Source organism: Ranitomeya variabilis, chromosome 1 (genome assembly GCF_051348905.1).
Source record: "Ranitomeya variabilis isolate aRanVar5 chromosome 1, aRanVar5.hap1, whole genome shotgun sequence".
Taxonomy (NCBI): domain Eukaryota; kingdom Metazoa; phylum Chordata; class Amphibia; order Anura; family Dendrobatidae; genus Ranitomeya; species Ranitomeya variabilis.
Genome location: NC_135232.1, coordinates 959,479,757 through 959,497,298, shown reverse-complemented (window position 1 = coordinate 959,497,298; position 17,542 = coordinate 959,479,757). Strand labels below are relative to the sequence as shown.

General features: G+C 45.0%; 1 protein-coding gene across 1 annotated transcript in view; it reads right to left on the bottom strand.

Annotated features, from left to right (window-relative positions):
• The window catches only part of TMEM184C (transmembrane protein 184C), a 70,531-nt gene that overhangs the window by 25,915 nt on the left and 27,074 nt on the right, over window positions 1-17,542 (bottom strand). The window contains exons 4-6 of the mRNA XM_077279299.1: window positions 16,827-17,032; window positions 14,498-14,572; window positions 12,975-13,068 (exon numbers count right to left, since the gene is read on the bottom strand). Of these exons, the coding sequence (XP_077135414.1) occupies window positions 12,975-13,068; window positions 14,498-14,572; window positions 16,827-17,032 (375 nt within the window). The remainder of the gene's footprint in view (window positions 1-12,974; window positions 13,069-14,497; window positions 14,573-16,826; window positions 17,033-17,542) is intronic.

Here is a 17,542-nt window from a genome sequence, read left to right as displayed (position 1 = left end):
GTGGGCGGAAATGCCTTGTTGATGCCAGAGGTCAGAGGAGAATGGGCAGACTGGTTCGAGCTGATAGAAAGGCAACAGTGACTCAAATCGCCACCCGTTACAACCAAGGTAGGCCTAAGAGCATCTCTGAACGCACAGTGCGTCGAACTTTGAGGCAGATGGGCTACAGCAGCAGAAGACCACACCGGGTACCACTCCTTTCAGCTAAGAACAGGAAACTGAGGCTACAATTTGTACAAGCTCATCGAAATTGGACAGTAGAAGATTGGAAAAACGTTGCTTGGTCTGATGAGTCTCGATTTCTGCTGCGACATTCGGATGGTAGGGTCAGAATTTGGCGTAAACAACATGAAAGCATGGATCCATCCTGCCTTGTATGGAGCATCTTTGGGATGTGCAGCCGACAAATCTGCGGCAACTGTGTGATGCCATCATGTCAATATGGACCAAAATCTCTGAGGAATGCTTCCAGCACCTTGTTGAATCTATGCCATGAAGAATTGAGGCAGTTCTGAAGGCAAAAGGGGGTCCAACCCGTTACTAGCATGGTGTACCTAATAAAGTGGCCGGTGAGTGTATGTGTGTGTATATATATATATATATATATATATATATATATATATATATATATATATATATATATATATATATATATATATATATATATATATATATATATATATATATATATATATATATATATATATACACACATACATACATATACATACACACACACTAGTTGGTGGCCCAATTCTAACGCATCGGGTATTCTAGAATATGCATGTCCACGTAGTACAGTGCCCAGCCACGTAGTACAGTGCCCAGCCACGTAGTACAGTGCCCAGCCACGTAGTACAGTGCCCAGCCACGTAGTATATTGCCCAGCCACGTAGTATACAGCACAGAGCCACGTAGTATATTGCCCAGCCACGTAGTATATTGGCCAGTCACGTATGTCACAGGTTAAAAAATTAACATATACTCACATTCCGAGAGCCCCTTGTAGTTCTGTCGCCTGTGTGCGGCAGCTTCCGGTCTCAGGGTGTGATGACGTCGCGGTCACATGACCGTAACGTCGCGGTCACATGACCGTAACGTCATGGCCACATGACCGTAACGTCATGGCCACATGACCGTAACGTCATGGCCACATGACCGTAACGTCATGGCCACATGACCGTAACGTCATGGCCACATGACCGTAACGTCATGGCCACATGACCGTAACGTCATGGCCACATGACCGTAACGTCATGGCCACATGACCGTAACGTCATGGCCACATGACCGTAACGTCATGGCCACATGACCGTAACGTCATGGCCACATGACCGTAACGTCATGGCCACATGACCGTAACGTCATGGCCACATGACCGTAACGTCATGGCCACATGACCGTAACGTCATGGCCACATGACCGTAACGTCATGGCCACATGACCGTAACGTCATGGCCACATGACCGTAACGTCATGGCAGGTCCTTCTTGCATACCATCCTTGCCACCGGAACCTGCTGCTTGCATGGAGCGGTCACCGGAGCGTTGAGAGGAGCGGGAAAGGCGGCGGAAGGTGAGTATATAATGATTTTTTTAAAATTATTTTTAACATTAGATGTTTTTACTATTGACGCTGCATAGGCATCAAAAAACTTTGTCACACAGGGTTAATAGCGGCGGTAACGGAGTGAGTTACCCGCGGCATAACGCGGTCTGTTACCGCTGGCATTAACCCTGTGTGAGCCGTGACTGCGGGGAGTATGGAACGGGCGCCGGGCACTGACTGCAGGGGAGTAGGGAGGGACTAATCGGACTGTGGCCGTCGCTGATTGGTCGCGGCAGCCATGACAGGCAGCTGGCGAGACCAATCAGCGACTTGGATTCCATGACAGACAGAGGCCGCGACCAATGAATATCCATGACAGACAGACAAACAGACAGAAGGACAGACAGAAAGACGGAGGTGACCCTTAGACAATTATATAGTAGATACACACATACAGTCATGGCCAAAAGTATTGACACCCCTGCAATTCTGTCAGATAATACTCAGTTTCTTCCTGAAAATGATTGCAAACACAAATTCTTCGGTATTATCTTCATTTAATTTGTCTTAAATGAAAAAACACAAAAGAGAATGAAGCAAAAAGCAAAACATTGATCATTTCACACAAAACTCAAAAAATGGGCCAGACAAAAGTATTGGCACCCTCAGCCTAATACTTGGTCGCACAACCTTTAGCCAAAATAACTGCGACCAACCGCTTCCGGTAACCATCAATGAGTTTCTTACAATGCTCTGCTGGAATTTTAGACCATTCTTCTTTGGCAAACTGCTCCAGGTCCCTGATATTTGAAGGGTGCCTTCTCCAAACTGCCATTTTTAGATCTCTCCACAGGTGTTCTATGGGATTCAGGTCTGGACTCATTGCAGGCCACCTTAGAAGTCTCCAGTGCTTTCTCTCACACCATTTTCTAGTGTTTTTTGAAGTGTGTTTTGGGTCATTGTCCTGCTGGAAGACCCATGACCTCTGAGGGAGACCCTGCTTTCTCACACTGGGCCCTACATTATGCTGAAAAATTTGTTGGTAGTCTTCAGACTTCATAATGCCATGCACACAGTCAAGCAGTCCAGTGCCAGAGGCAGCAAAGCAACCCTAAAACATCAGGGAATCTCCGCCATGTTTGACTGTAGGGACCGTGTTCTTTTCTTTGAATGCCTCTTTTTTTCTCCTGTAAACTCTATGTTGATGCCTTTGCCCAAAAAGCTCTACTTTTGTCTCATCTGACAGAGAACATTCTTCCAAAACGTTGTAGGCTTTTTCAGGTAAGTTTTGGCAAACTCCAGCCTGGCTTTTTTATGTCTCGGGGAAAGAAGTGGGGTCTTCCTGAGTCTCCTACCATACAATGCCTTTTCATTCAGATGCCGACGGATAGTACGGGTTGACACTGTTGTACCCTCGGACTGCAGGGCAGCTTGAACTTGTTTGGATGTTAGTCGAGGTTCTTTATCCAACATCCGCACAATCTTGCGTTGAAATCTCTTGTCAATTTTTCTTTTCCGTCCACATCTAGGGAGGTTAGCCACAGTGCCATGGGCTTTAAACTTCTTGATGACACAGCGCACGGTAGACACAGGAACATTCAGGTCTTTGGAGATGGACTTGTAGCCTTGAGATTGCTCATGCTTCCTCACAATTTGGTTTCTCAAGTCCTCAGTCAGTTCTTTGGTCTTCTTTCTTTTCTCCATGATCAATGTGGTACACAAAAGGACACAGGACAGAGGTTGAGTCAACTTTAATCCATGTCAATTGGCTGCAAGTGTGATTTAGTTATTGCCAACACCTGTTAGGTGCCACAGGTAAGTTACAGGTGCTGTTAATTACGCAAATTAGAGAAGCATCACATGATTTTTCAAACGGTGCCAATACTTTTGTCCACCCCCTTTTTTATGTTTGGTTTGGAATTATATCCAATTTGGCTTTAGGACAATTCTTTTTGTGTTTTTTCTTTTAAGACAAATTATATGAAGGTAATAATACCAAAGAATTTGTGTTTGCAATAATTTTCAGGAAGAAACTGAGTATTATCTGACAGAATTGCAGGGGTGTCAATACTTTTGGCCATGACTGTACACATTCATATACATATATACTGTACATATACATTCATATACAGTACAGACCAAAAGTTTGGACACACCTTCACATTTAAAGATTTTTCTGTATTTTCATGACTATGAAAATTGTACATTCACACTGAAGGCATCAAGACTTTGAATTAACACATGTGGAATTATATACTTAACAAAAAAGTGTGAAACAACTGAAATTATGTCTTATATTCTAGGTTCTTCAAAGTAGCCACCTTTTGCTTTGATAACTGCTTTGCACACTCTTGGCATTCTCTTGATGAGTTTCAAGAGGTAGTCACCGGGAATGGTCTTCCAACAATCTTGAAGGAGTTCCCAGAGATACTTAGCACTTGTTGGCCCTTTTGCCTTCACTCTGTGGTCCAGCTCACCCCAAACCATCTCGATTGGGTTCAGGTCTGGTGACTGTGGAGGCCAGGTCATCTGGCGTAGCATCCCATCACTCCTTCTTGGTCAAATCGCTTTTACACAGCCTGGTGGTGTGTTTGGGGTCATTGTCCTGTTGAAAGATAAATGATGGTCCAACTAAACGCAAACCGGATGGAATAGCATGCCACTGCAAGATGCTGTGGTAGCCATGCTGGTTCAGTGTGCCTTCAATTCTGAATAAATCCCTAACAGTGTCACCAGCAAAGCACCCCCACACCATCACACTTCCTCCTCCATGCTTCACGGTGGGAACCAGGCATGTAGAGTCCATCCGTTCACCTTTTCTGCGTCGCACAAAGACACAGTGGTTGGAACTAGTGATGAGCGAATATACTCGTTACTTGAGATTTCCCGAGCACGCTTGGGTGTCCTCCGAGTATTTTTTAGTGCTCGGAGATTTAGGTTTTTTTCAACCACAGCTGAATGATTTACAGCTACTAGCCAGCTTGATTACATGTGGGGGTTCCCTAGCAACCAGGCAACCCCCACATGTACTTATGCTGGCTAAAAGCTGTAAACCCTTCAGCTGAGGCGATGAAAACAATCTCCGAGCACTAAAAAATACTCGGAGGACACCAGACCATGCTCGGGAAATCTCGAGTAACGAGTATATTCGCTCATCACTAGTTGGAACCAAAGATCTCAAATTTGGACTCATCAGACCAAAGCACAGATTTCCACTGGTCTAATGTCCATTCCTTGTGTTCTTTAGCCCAAACAAGTCTCTTCTGCTTGTTGCCTGTCCTTAGCATTGGTTTCCTAGCAGCTATTTTACCATGAAGGCCTGCTGCACAAAGTCTCTGTCATGTCGGACGCTGTTCAGACCAGGTCGTTCGACAGACACCGGTAATTCCGCTTTTGACCACTATTTGCTCATTGGCGTCGGCTAGGTTTTGTCCAGCTGTTCCAGGGTTAATTTACCTGATCCTCGGATTGGAAGCTGGGCCATGCCCATGGCCTTTAAATAGTTCTCCGGATCATTGGGCGTCGCCGATTATAGCTTCTGTCTTGCGTTGTTATCTCGGTCCGGAGTGGAGAGCTGGTTGTTGGAGAATCGTTGCTGGTGGTGTATTTTCCTTTGTGTTATTTACTCCTTCCTATATTTGTGTTTATTTTGCCCTGCACATTTATAGTGTATTCCTGAGTGACTGCGGCGTGGTGTATATTTTCCTTTATCCTTGTCTGTGCTAACTGTGGGTATTGGTGTATTACATTCACTGGGTGGAGGGCAGAGGTTTTCAGCTTAGGGTTCTAACAGGAGGCAGGGTGAGGTTCGAGGCCTGGACATGCACACCATCAGTGTAAACTTCAGGTAGAGGGTCAGTCAGCATTTCCCTAGTCTGAGGGAAATTGCAGGGACCCGGGTTATTAGCTCTCACCCACCTAGTCTCCCCGTGACATTGTAATCAGCCCAACAACAAAAAAAAAAAAAAAAAAAAAGGTTTTTTTTCGTGTTTTGTCATGGATCCCATGACTTCCATAACCCGCCAGTTGGAGGCGCTGTCCCTACAGGTCACGGAGTTGAGGGGGGCAGTACAGCAACAGGGACTAGCAGTATCTAATGTGCAAGCTAGAGCGACAGAAAGAGTTGCTGAGCCTAAATTTCCTTTGCCTGAAAAATTTGCTGGGGAACGCAGTAAATGTTTCTTTTCGTGAAGCTTGCAAACTATATTTCCGTATGCGCCCGATCTCCTCGGGTAATGAGGCTCAGCGTGTGGGCCTGGTGTTGTCATTGTTAAGCGGGGATCCCCAAGCATGGGCGTTTTCTTTGCCATCTGATTCTGCTGCATTTGACTCTGTGGAGAGTTTTTTTTTCTTCTCTTGGGAAAATCTATGATGAACCTGACAGAATGGCTCTGGCAGAATCTAAGATACGCTCCATTCGCCAGGGGGAGCGAGTAGCAGAGGATTACTGTTCTGAATTCTGCCGCTGGGCGATCAATACCCAATGGAATGATCCAGCATTGGGGAGTCAGTTTATTCATGGGGTTTCTGGAAGGGTTAAAAAAGCCCTTCTGATGTACGAGACTCCTGCTTCTCTAGATTCCGCTATGAGTCTAGTTGTCCGCATTGATCGTCGTCTGCGTCAGGGGGAGCATGAGACACCCCCTGTGGGTGAAGGTTTAGGTTCACGCGAGGTTGCTGCAGGTGAGCCCACGGAGCCTATGCAAATCGCAGGGGTGTCACATGTAAAGCGTCGAGCCCCAGAGATCAGGAAGCAGGGAGCCTGTTTTTCCTGTGGTAAAATTGGTCATTTTATTAACATCTGTCCTCTGCTGTCTAAGACAAACGCAACGGCGGAAAACTTCTAAGCTCAGATGGTGTGGAGGAGACCAATCTGAGCTTATGTATATCCTCCATGGTGGTTTCTCAATGCATGCTCCCTGCTAAGGTTTTTATCGCTGGCAGTGAGCAGCCAATTACTGTTTTTGTGGATAGTGGTTCAGCCACAAATCTCATTGATGAGGAGTTTGCCCGCACAGCAGGTTTTAGGATTGAAAAACTCTCATCCTATCCGTGTGGTCACCATCAATGCTGCTCCTCTCTCTCAGGGGGAGATTACTGAATTTGTGGCTGAGGTGAAACTCCACATTGGGGTTCTACATTCCGAGCGGGTTACATGTAAGGTGCTCAGGAATCTTCCTGCTCAGGTGGTTTTGGGTTTTCCTTGGTTGTCCATGCACAACCCGGTAATTGACTGGAAATCTCAGGACATAATTCAGTGGAGCGAGTTCTGCCAGGAGAATTGCCTGGCTACATGTGTGGCTGCGGTGACTTCAAGCGTTCTGGAGTCACTTCTGGATTTTGTGGATGTGTTCTCTGAGAAGAGTTGTTCAGAGTTGCCACCACATCGTCCCTATGACTGTTCTATCAGGTTTAAACCAGGGGCCAAGTTGCCTAAAGCAAGGATGTTTAACATCTCCGGTCCGGAGAGACAAGCGTTAAAAGATTATATTGCTGAAAGCTTGAGCAAAGGGCACATCAGGCCGTCATCCTCGCCGGTGGCAGCAGGGTTCTTCTTCGTGAAGAAGAAAGATGGCGGATTACGCCCGTGTTTGGATTTCAGGGAGTTGAACCAGATTACAGTTCGTGATCCATACCCGATGCCACTGATACCAGATTTGTTCAACCAGGTGGCGGGTGCTAAGAGGTTTACCAAGCTTGACCTCAGGGGGGCGTACAACCTCATAAGAGTCCGTCAAGGTGATGAGTGGAAGATGGCTTTTAATACCCCTGAGGGTCATTTTGAAAATTTGGTGATGCCATTTGGTTTGACTAACGCACCTGCAGTGTTCCAACATTTCATCAATGATGTGTTCTCGCATGTTTTGGGGAAAATCGTTATCGTGTACCTAGATGACATCCTCATATATTCTTGCGACCGTGATGCTCATTTAGATCATGTCAGGCAGCAGGCAGGTGTTACAGCTTCTCAGAGAGAATAAGCTGTATGCTAAACTTGAGAAATGTGTATTTTCTGTTCAAGAGTTGCCTTTCTTGGGTTATATTGTGTCTGCTTCTGGTTTTAAAATGGACGCCGCTAAGGTGCAAGCGGTGCTGCATTGGGAACGTCCTGATAAGGAACCGCTGAAGTGCTTTCAGGTTGGGTTTTCTAACTACTATAGGAAATTTATCAAGGATTTTTCCATCATTGCTAAACCGCTAACTGACATGACTAAAAAGGGTACCAATTTCTCCGTTTGGCCTGAGGCTGCTGTGCGCGCATTTGAATTTCTTAAAGGGCACCTGTCACCTTGTTTTTTGAAGATGAGCTAAAAATACCGTTAAATAGGGGCAGAGCTGGGCGTTACATTAGTGTCTTTGTGTGCCTTTATAACCTACCTAAGCTGCCGAAATACCTTTGTAAAGTCGCCGTTTTCTGCTGTCACTCACGCTGGTCTGGTCATATGGGCGTGGTGACAGCGCTGTTTCTCCCCCAGAAACCTGCTCATCATTACGTTGGTGGCGTAGTGGTGTGCGCATGTCCAAAGTGAAGATCCACTGCCCAGGAGATTCAAAACAGGGCAGTCTTCGCTATTCGCCGTTTACCGGTGGGCGCGGCCATCTTTCCTGTGGCCGCGTGTGCGCAGATGGAGCGCTCTGCTGCCCGGGGCTTCAGGAAAATGGCTGCCGCGATCTCCATCTGCGCACGCGCGGAATCCCGCGGCCATTTTCCTGAAGCCCCGGGCAGCAGAGCGCTCCATCTGCGCACGCGCGGCCACAGGAAAGATGGCCGCGCCCACCGGTAAACGGCGAATAGCGAAGACCGCGCTGTTTTGAATCTCCTGGGCAGTGGATCTTCGCTTTGGACATGCGCACACCACTACGCCACCAACGTAATGATGAGCAGGTTTCTGGGGGAGAAACAGCGCTGTCACCACGCCCATATGACCAGACCAGCGTGAGTGACAGCAGAAAACGGCGACTTTACAAAGGTATTTCGGCAGCTTAGGTAGGTTATAAAGGCACACAAAGACACTAATGTAACGCCCAGCTCTGCCCCTATTTAACGGTATTTTTAGCTCATCTTCAAAAAATGGGGTGACAGGTTCCCTTTATCTTTGAGTGGTTTGCATCCGTGCACCTATTTCTCCAAGAAACTGTCGTCCGCCGAACGTAACTACGATATCGGCAACAGGGAGTTGTTGGCAATCAAGTTGGGCTTTGAGGAATGGCGACACTTCTTGGAGGGGTCGGTACATCAGGTTACTGTTATTACCGATCATAAGAATCTGCTGTATTTGGAGTCAGACAAGCGTCTGTCCCCCAGGCAGGCTCGCTGGGCATTGTTTTTCACGCGGTTCAGTTTTGCTGTCACTTACAGACCGGGGTCTAAAAACACTAAGGCGGATGCTCTGTCCAGGTGTTTTCCGGGGGGTGAACCTCGGGAGGATCCAGTACCCATCCTCCAAAAGGGTGTTGTGGTTTCGGCTCGCACTACCGAGGTTGAGGCTGAGATTGCCGAGGCTCAGGAGGAGGTACCATCTGAGCTTCCCATCAACAAATCTTTTGTACCGCTTCATCTCCGCCTAAAGGTTTTGGCGGAGCATCATGATGCTGTCCTGGCTGGCCACCCAGGGGTTAGAGGTACCTTGGAGTTGGTGTCACGTCGGTTTTGGTGGCCCAAGATCCGACAGAATGTGGTCTCATACGTGTCAGCTTGTACCACGTGCGCTAGGGCTAAGACGCCCCGCTCCTGTCCTGTTGGCACACTACTTCCTCTTGAAGTACCTAGTAAGCCATGGACGGAAATCTCCATGGATTTCATCACTGATTTGCCCTCATCAGCTGGGAACACGGTCATCTTGGTGATTGTTGATCGGTTTTCAAAAATGTCACACTTTGTGCCTTTGCCTTCGTTGCCTAACGCTAAGACTCTGGCTCAGGTATTTGTGCAGGAGGTGGTCAGACTTCATGGGGTTCTGTCTGACATCGTGTCTGATAGGGGGTCTCAGTTTGTGGCAAAATTTTGGAGAGCATTTTGCTCACGGCTGGGGATCAAGTTGTCTCATTCTTCGGCGTTCCATCCTCAGTCAAATGGTCAGACTGAGCAAATGAACCAAAATTTGGAACAATACTTACGCTGCTTTGTCTCTGATAACCAGGAGTGGTCTACCTTTCTTCCTTTGGCTGAGTTTGCCATCAATCACCGCCAGGAGTCGTCTGGGGAGTCTCCGTTTTTTTGTGTTTATGGGCTACATCCTCAATTTTGTACCTTGAGTCAGAGGGGCTCTTCCGGTGTTCCGGAGGAGGATCAGTTAGGAGCACAATTATCATCAGTCTGGAGGAGAGTTAAACAGCGCCTGTTGAGTGTGGGTGCTAGGTACAAACGTGTGGCTGACAGTAGGCGTGTGCCAGGTCCGGACCTGAGTGTGGATGACTGGGTGTGGTTATCCACAAAAAACATAAGACTCAAAATACCATCCCTTAAATTGGGTCCACGGTTTATTGGTCCATTTAGGGTCACCGCCGTCATTAACCCAGTAGCGTACCGATTGGAGCTCCCTACAGTGTATAAGATACACAATGTGTTCCACAGGTCTCTTCTAAAGAAGGTGGTGGGTTCTGTGGACGCGGCGCCTATGCCACCTCCAGTCTTGGTGGATGGTAATTTGGAGTTTTAAGTCTCCAAGGTGGTTGACTCTCGTGTAGTGCGTTGTACTTTACAGTACTTGGTACACTGGCGTGGTTATGGGCCTGAGGAGAGGTCCTGGGTACCAGCCTCGGATATTCATGCAGATCGGCTGGTCAGGTTTTTTCATCGTCGCCATCCAGACAAGCCGGGTCCTATAAGCCGTGAGGGCCCTGGGGTCCCTCGTAGAAGGCGGGGTACTGTCATGTCGGACGCTGTTCAGACCAGGTCGTTCGACAGACAGCGGTAATTCCGCTTTTGACCACTATTTGCTCATTGGCGTCGGCTAGGTTTTGTCCAGCTGTTCCAGGGTTAATTTACCTGATCCTCGGATTGGAAGCTGGGCCATGCCCATGGCCTTTAAATAGTTCTCAGGATCATTGGGCGTCGCCGATTATAGCTTCTGTCTTCCGTTGTCATCTCGGTCTGGTGAGGAGAGCTGGTGGTTGGAGATTCGTTGCTGGTGGTGTATTTTCCTTTGTCTTATTTACTCTTTCCTATATTTGTGTTTATTTTGCCCTGCACATTTATAGTGTATTCCTGAGTGACTGCGGCGTGATGTATAATCTCCTTTATCCTTGTCTGTGCTAACTGTGGGTATTGGTGTATTACATTCACTGGGTGGAGGGCGAAGGTTTTCAGCTTAGGGTTGTAACAGGAGGCAGGGTGAGGTTCGAGGCCTGGACATGCACACCATCAGTGTAAACTTCAGGTAGAGGGTCAGTCAGCATTTCCCTAGTCTGAGGGAAATTGCAGGGGCCCGGTTATTAGCTCTCACCCACCTAGTCTCCCCGTGACAGTCTCCTCTTAACAGTGGTTGTAGAGATGTGTCTGCTGCTAGAACTCTGTGTGGCATTGACCTGGTCTCTAATCTGAGCTGCTGTTAACCTGCGATTTCTGAGGCTGGTGACTTGGATAAACTTATCCTCAGAAGCAGAGGTGACTCAGTCTTCCTTTCCTGGGGCGGTCCTCATGTGAGCCAGTTTCTTTGTAGTGATTGATGGTTTTTGCCACTGCACTTGGGGACACTTTCAAAGTTTGCCCAATTTTTTTTTTTTTTCAGACTGACTGACCTTCATTTCTTAAAGTAATGATGGCCACTCGTTTTTCTTAGCTACTTTTTTCTTGCCATAATACAAATTCTAACAGTCTATTCAGTAGGACTATCAGCTGTGTATCCACCAGACTTCTGCTCAACACTGATGGTCCCAACCCCATTTATAAGGCAAGAAATCCCACTTATTAAACCTGACAGGGAACACCTGTGAAGGGTACAGAGAAGGGAAGGGAAGAGAATTATTTTGCTTCCTCTCACTATTTCACCCCACTTGAACTTTTTGCCGTTTTTCAAAAGGTTGCCAACTACTCTTACATCGATGACCTATCCTGAGAGTAGGCCACCAATGTGTGATCGGCCAGGGTCCGACACCTGGTGCCCCCACCAATCAGGTTTCAGGGTCTGCGGCTGCTGGCCGAAAGCACTTACTTGTGGAGCTGACAGTCTACTTGTAGTGGCTGATGCAGGCTATTACACATCTGCCTCCTATTCAAATCAGTAGGAGGCAGATGTGTAGTACCCGGCGTCAGCCACTACAAGTAGACGGTCAGCTCAACAAGTAAGGGCTTCCGGCTGGTGGCTGCAGACACTGATAACAGCTGATTGGCGGGCGTGCAGCGTGTCAGACCCCTGCCGATCAGGAAAGGATGACCTAAGGAGAGGCCATCACTGTAAAAGTAATGGACAACCTCTTTCAGTACATTATATGGTAAACTGAATGTTGTCATCCAAAACTACATGTCCTGCAATAAACAAGCCCTCATGCGGCCATGCTGATGGAAAAATTAAAAAAAAAAAACAAAGTTAAGGCTTTTGGAAAAGGGGAGGAAAAAACGAAAGCTTAAAAACAAAAAAATGGTCAGGTCCTGAAAATAAGATTCAAACAAGGCCCCAGCCAGGACTCTCGATAGCATTTACACTGCTGTTTTGAAGACAAAAAGAGAACCAAGATCTAGAAAACTATAAATCTCCAAGCTCAGCCCGTTCCACCTGTATATTATGCTGCCATGTGACTGGAAAGTATAGGAAACTTGACAAACCCTTAATAATTACTTTTGAGTTATCGTCTTAGCAAATGACAAGATGTAATTTTGTCCCTATGACACAGTTCACGACCATGACTGCACTTGTGCAAAAATTGCCACACTTACCGAAAACAAAAATAATATCCTTAAAATATCATTAGTAATTGAAAAGGACCATATCTCTTAAGAACAAAAACTGCCCACTTCTGACCTGGTGATAGGTCCTCTAAGTAAAAACAAAATCTATAAATACTAGTGATAAGCGAGTGTGCTCAGCTATAGCATTATCTGAGTCGGGGCTCGAGTAATATGTTCGCGTCCTCGCGGCTGCATGATTTAACAGCCGCAACACATGCGGGGATTGCCTAACAAACAGGAAATCACTGCATGTGTTGTACTCGGATGACACCTGAGCATGCTCGGATAGCGCTGTGTCTGAGCACACTTGCTCATCACTAATAAATACAAAGCCTTGGCTTATGTTGCAACTTAATAATTACTATAAAAAAAAAAAAAAAAAGGAGAAACAACTGCAAATTCTGAAACATACTGAAAATCATAACGTATTAACTACACAATCAGAGACTGCCTTCAATGGCCAAGTCATATACCGCATTACACAAGGCACAATGTTAATATAAAATGCACACATCTTGATGTTCGGTGTGCCACTTACCAACTGGGAGGCATTGTTAATTATCACCAAGTATGTCCAGGCATTTTTTAGATTAAAATCACCTTCACCATAGATACCAGTCAACTGACAAACCCTAAACACAACAGAAAAGTAATAATAATTTTCCCATCATTTTAGCTATTCATTACATTCATAATTTTTCAGATTTAGAACATTTCATATGATACTAAAGTACACCCACCATTAAATCTTGTGATCTACCATGACCTCTTGCTGGGTGCTAACCCCCACGGACTGGAGTAAGCTTTCCAGAGTAAGGTATGCCTCATGAATTAGATGAGCTGTGGAGTCACGCCCAGTTGAGTGAAAATGTCAAGTGTCGCTGAATATTGGTGCAATCCCACATTAAGCAATAATTTTGCGACTTTTCAAATGTCTGCTTGCTGGGACCCCCTGCCAATCACAGGTATGCAGCGGGGATTTAATGGAGAGCATGGTTGCAAATATACAATGTCCTTGCATTCACTGTCTATGGGACTGAGGGAGAAAGCTGAGCATTGTGCTCGCTAGTGGAGCCATATGTTATCTACCACATGCTGCAGATGGGAAGTGTGACAGTATAGAACTTTGTGCTTTTCCCACTGTAATATGCTATACACGCACCAGTTTTCAATCCAAGTGCAGCACAGCGACCTCGGCACATGGCCCGCCATCTATGTTATGGAGGAGAGCAGCATGTAGTAGGTAGGATGATAGAAGGGGACTACCTTTCCAAGAAGCAAAAAGGCAGCACAATGTTTAACAGAGACATTAGTAAACTGACTAAAGACATTTCCAAAACATGTCTCAAGATAATCCTTAGTGGATCTGTCCCCTTTCAGAGACTTTTCTCCGTAGGCTCAGTTTGTTGTAAAATAAACTGCTCTTTACTCCCCCTCCCCAGGTTGTGGGTTTTGTTCCGCTACTGCCCGAGTTGTTTGGTTGCAGCGGTGACATCATGTCTACAGTGCTGCAGCCAATCACTGCTCAGCAGATCTGCAGATAGAGATAGAGCTTATGGATTGGCTGCAGAGCTATCTAAGTGATGTCACTACTGCAATCAAATAACATGGGATGAGTCGGTGCTGGACCTGGGCAGTGTAAAGAATACTTTATTTTACAACAAACTGAGCCTAAGGAAACAAATAATCCTGAAAGGGGAGTACGCTTTTAAAGGACTTTTCTTTTAAATCTTTTTTAAAAATCTGCCCCCACAATACATATCAAATCCCCAGAACTCCCCTGCTATCCTTCTGCTTACCTGGCCGCAGCAGTGGTAGCCCGTATATATGGCACGACCCTGCTGAGGCCACTGATTGGGCTGGGGGGGTATGTGGGCTCTGTGCTTCCCTCTTCACTTTTATGTTTTCCATGTTCTGATTTTTCACGAAAAGACCCTACAGTGTTCAGATCTGAATGTATCACTTCTAATAAACATAGCATACATGGAATAATCTTACAGCACTACACTAAACAAGTGACAGCAGACACTGCCAAGTTATGAGGATGTATTATATACTTACAAGGCAATTATCGTGGTAACTGGTCGGACCACTGTATACTGGAGCACACCCAACTTGCATCTAAACAACAGCACACTGCAAGAGAACTCACAGATTATATAGGTGTCAGCACTCGTTTCTGCCATCACCGCACTCCAAATCTAGGCCCATATCAACCAGATATAGTGACTGTTAGGGTACGTTCACACAGGACTTTTTTGCTGCGTATTTTTGCTGCGTTTTTTCACCCATTGACTTGAATGGGTGATGGAAAAAACGCTGCAAAAACGCTGCAAAAACGCTGCAGAAACGCATGTAGCATTATTTGCTGCGTTTTTTGTGCAGAAAAATCATGGCCAGCAGGAAGGGATCTCACAGCCAAGAGCTTAGGGGTGTGGTTAGTGAGGTGTCCATAGAGATAGTGAGCCATTGTGAGGTGTCCTAATAGTGATCTATTGTGAGGGAGTTTCTGGTAGTGAGGTGTTAGCCATGTCTTGGTATAGGAGGATGAGCATTAATGTTTCCCAACTAATCATGGAGGTAATATTTTTTTTAATTTGTGATATATCTATATCCGATTGTTTGCAATGGTACACTTTGCGATGCTCATGTGCTGTTATGTACATGTTCATGTGTTCTGCATGTGTATGTTTGTATCTTCCTTGTCATGAATGTTGGCTTCATTTCATCTTGCATTTGGTAATTACTTTTTCATTTATTTTTCCAAGGTGGAAGCAATGGCTGTAATTTGGGATGTAGCTTGCCCAAACTACAGTGATCGTCAAAAAAAGGCCGATGCATGGCATGTAATTCGCCGTAAATTGTTCCCCCGCTGGGATGAAGGCGATGCCAAGTTCCACTGGGGTCACTCAACTTTATTATCATGCACAAATAGACAAAAAAACGCACCAAAACCGCACAAAAAACGCATCTGTAAGCAGCTGAAAATTGGCATAAAAAACGCAGCAAAAATGTGCAGCAAAAATACGCAGCAAAAAAGTCCTGTGTGAACTTACCCTTACAGTGCCATTTACAGTTACATTTTATGATAAATTCTATTCTGGCATTTCCTAACTATATATAACTGCTTTTTGGAGACAATGGGGGAGACTCCCACGTGCCTGACATCACCTAATTACTCAGTCATTTAAAAGGGGGGGACACAACACAGAACTAGGTAAATCTGCAATGTGGAGTCTTGTATAGCTGGGTGACAAGTTTCTGAAGCAGCCATAAAGGTAACCTATCAGAAAACGCTCACAAAAATGGAAAATCTGCAATTCCATGTAATAACGACTTGCTGATCATATGTTCTTTATTTGGAATGTCTTTTAACCTCTTCAGGTTTCTAAAATCGCCAAGCAGCTAAAAGATGCTTTTGCTTAGAACTCTGCTAGAGTTTTCTTCAATATTCAATGGCGTGGGGGAGTAATCACAAAAACCATGGGAACAGCCTAAAACAAAAAAAATGCCAGTGGACAAACGCTCAGGAAACAAAAAAAAGCGTCAATTTTCTGACGTTTTCTACATGAAAAACTCAGTTTTCTCTGTCTCCAGACAGTGCAGTAGGGGAGGGTGCTGCTGCAGCTAGCTGCCTTACAGCCAGACATACATTTGTGAGACAGCAGACTGCACCTCTCCCGTGACACTCATAGATGAATTCTCTATATATTTCTCACAGTATTAGATTTGCATATTAAAGGCCACGATATATCATTTGCAAATCTTTGAAGTCACTTCTCTTTGTTGTCTTATGGAATTTGTTGCATTTTTTAAGGGTCAAATTTTTCAAAATTGAGCAAATGATTCATTAATATTTTGGGAAGTCATAAATGTCTGTTTGTTTTTGTCCTTGAATTTTCTTCGCAACTCTTTAGAGCAAAGATGTGCACATGTTGCAAAACAGAACAGACATTGCACCAAAATTTCTGATCACTAGAGAGGAAAAGTAATACATTTGAAAAAAGTTTTGCAACTTTTTGAAATGTTGCAATTGATGAATCAGTAAAAACCACGCCAAAAAACTGTGAACTAAGAAAAAAACAAACAAACAAAAAAAAAAGAAACAGGCACACAAAATAGACTTTTTTTTTTTTAAAGGGTTGCAAATTAAGACTAAGGCGCAAATGGAAAACAGGCAAAACACTAAAAACCATTGAACAGGGGTAAACTTAAAAATGAATCAGGTCATTAATATTTTTCTTCCACAACATGGCGGAAGAAGGCAACTCAATGACGTATAGTCTTTCCAATAGCATTATAGTTGGGAAGGATCCTGCTGCTCCAAAAGTAAAAAACTTGCTACTCCATCTATCCAAAAATACATCTAGTACAAAGTATAATTACTTACTCTCCCATAGGCCAGGGCGGAAAGCAACACAAAGGAGGTAGATGTCTCTGCTGATCTTTTGCTTCAAGAACTAGTGCCAGATTTGGACAGCGATTTGTCAAGTAGTTCAAGAGGAAGATCATGAAATTGTAGATAACATAGGCTTCATAGCACTCTCTGCAGGTATCCACGTAGATGGCAATGTCCGGATACTTCAAGGCAATCCACTGGTATACAGGCACAGAGGAGACACAAGGAGATACATGGAAACATATCATCATCCAGCAGCAAATATTACAGAATAAGGAAGGCAAATAGAATTACATACAAAGGATCCTTCTGCAAAGCCTGAATAAAAATGGATTTATATTAAAAGCGGTGTTCCAATATTAAAAAAAGTGTAAGGCATATGTAATTTATATGCCACATCACCCATATGGAGAAGACGGTCCCGTTATCCCTATTAGCCAATCTACAACGGACGATCTAACCACTGGAATCCATGGAGTAGATGTCGTCTCCATGTAAGTCTATAAACAGCCTAGCACCGTTAGCTTGGTGCCGATGGACACTATACCCTTGGCTGCAATGAGCAGAGCACTAGATGCAGACAATGGTATGAAGTGCAGCCATAAATACCTGTAATTAATAAATCATTAGGTATAACATAAGCAGACATTACTGGCCGCCAGTGATGCCTGGAATCTGCACAGACTATAATATAATCAACGCATGAA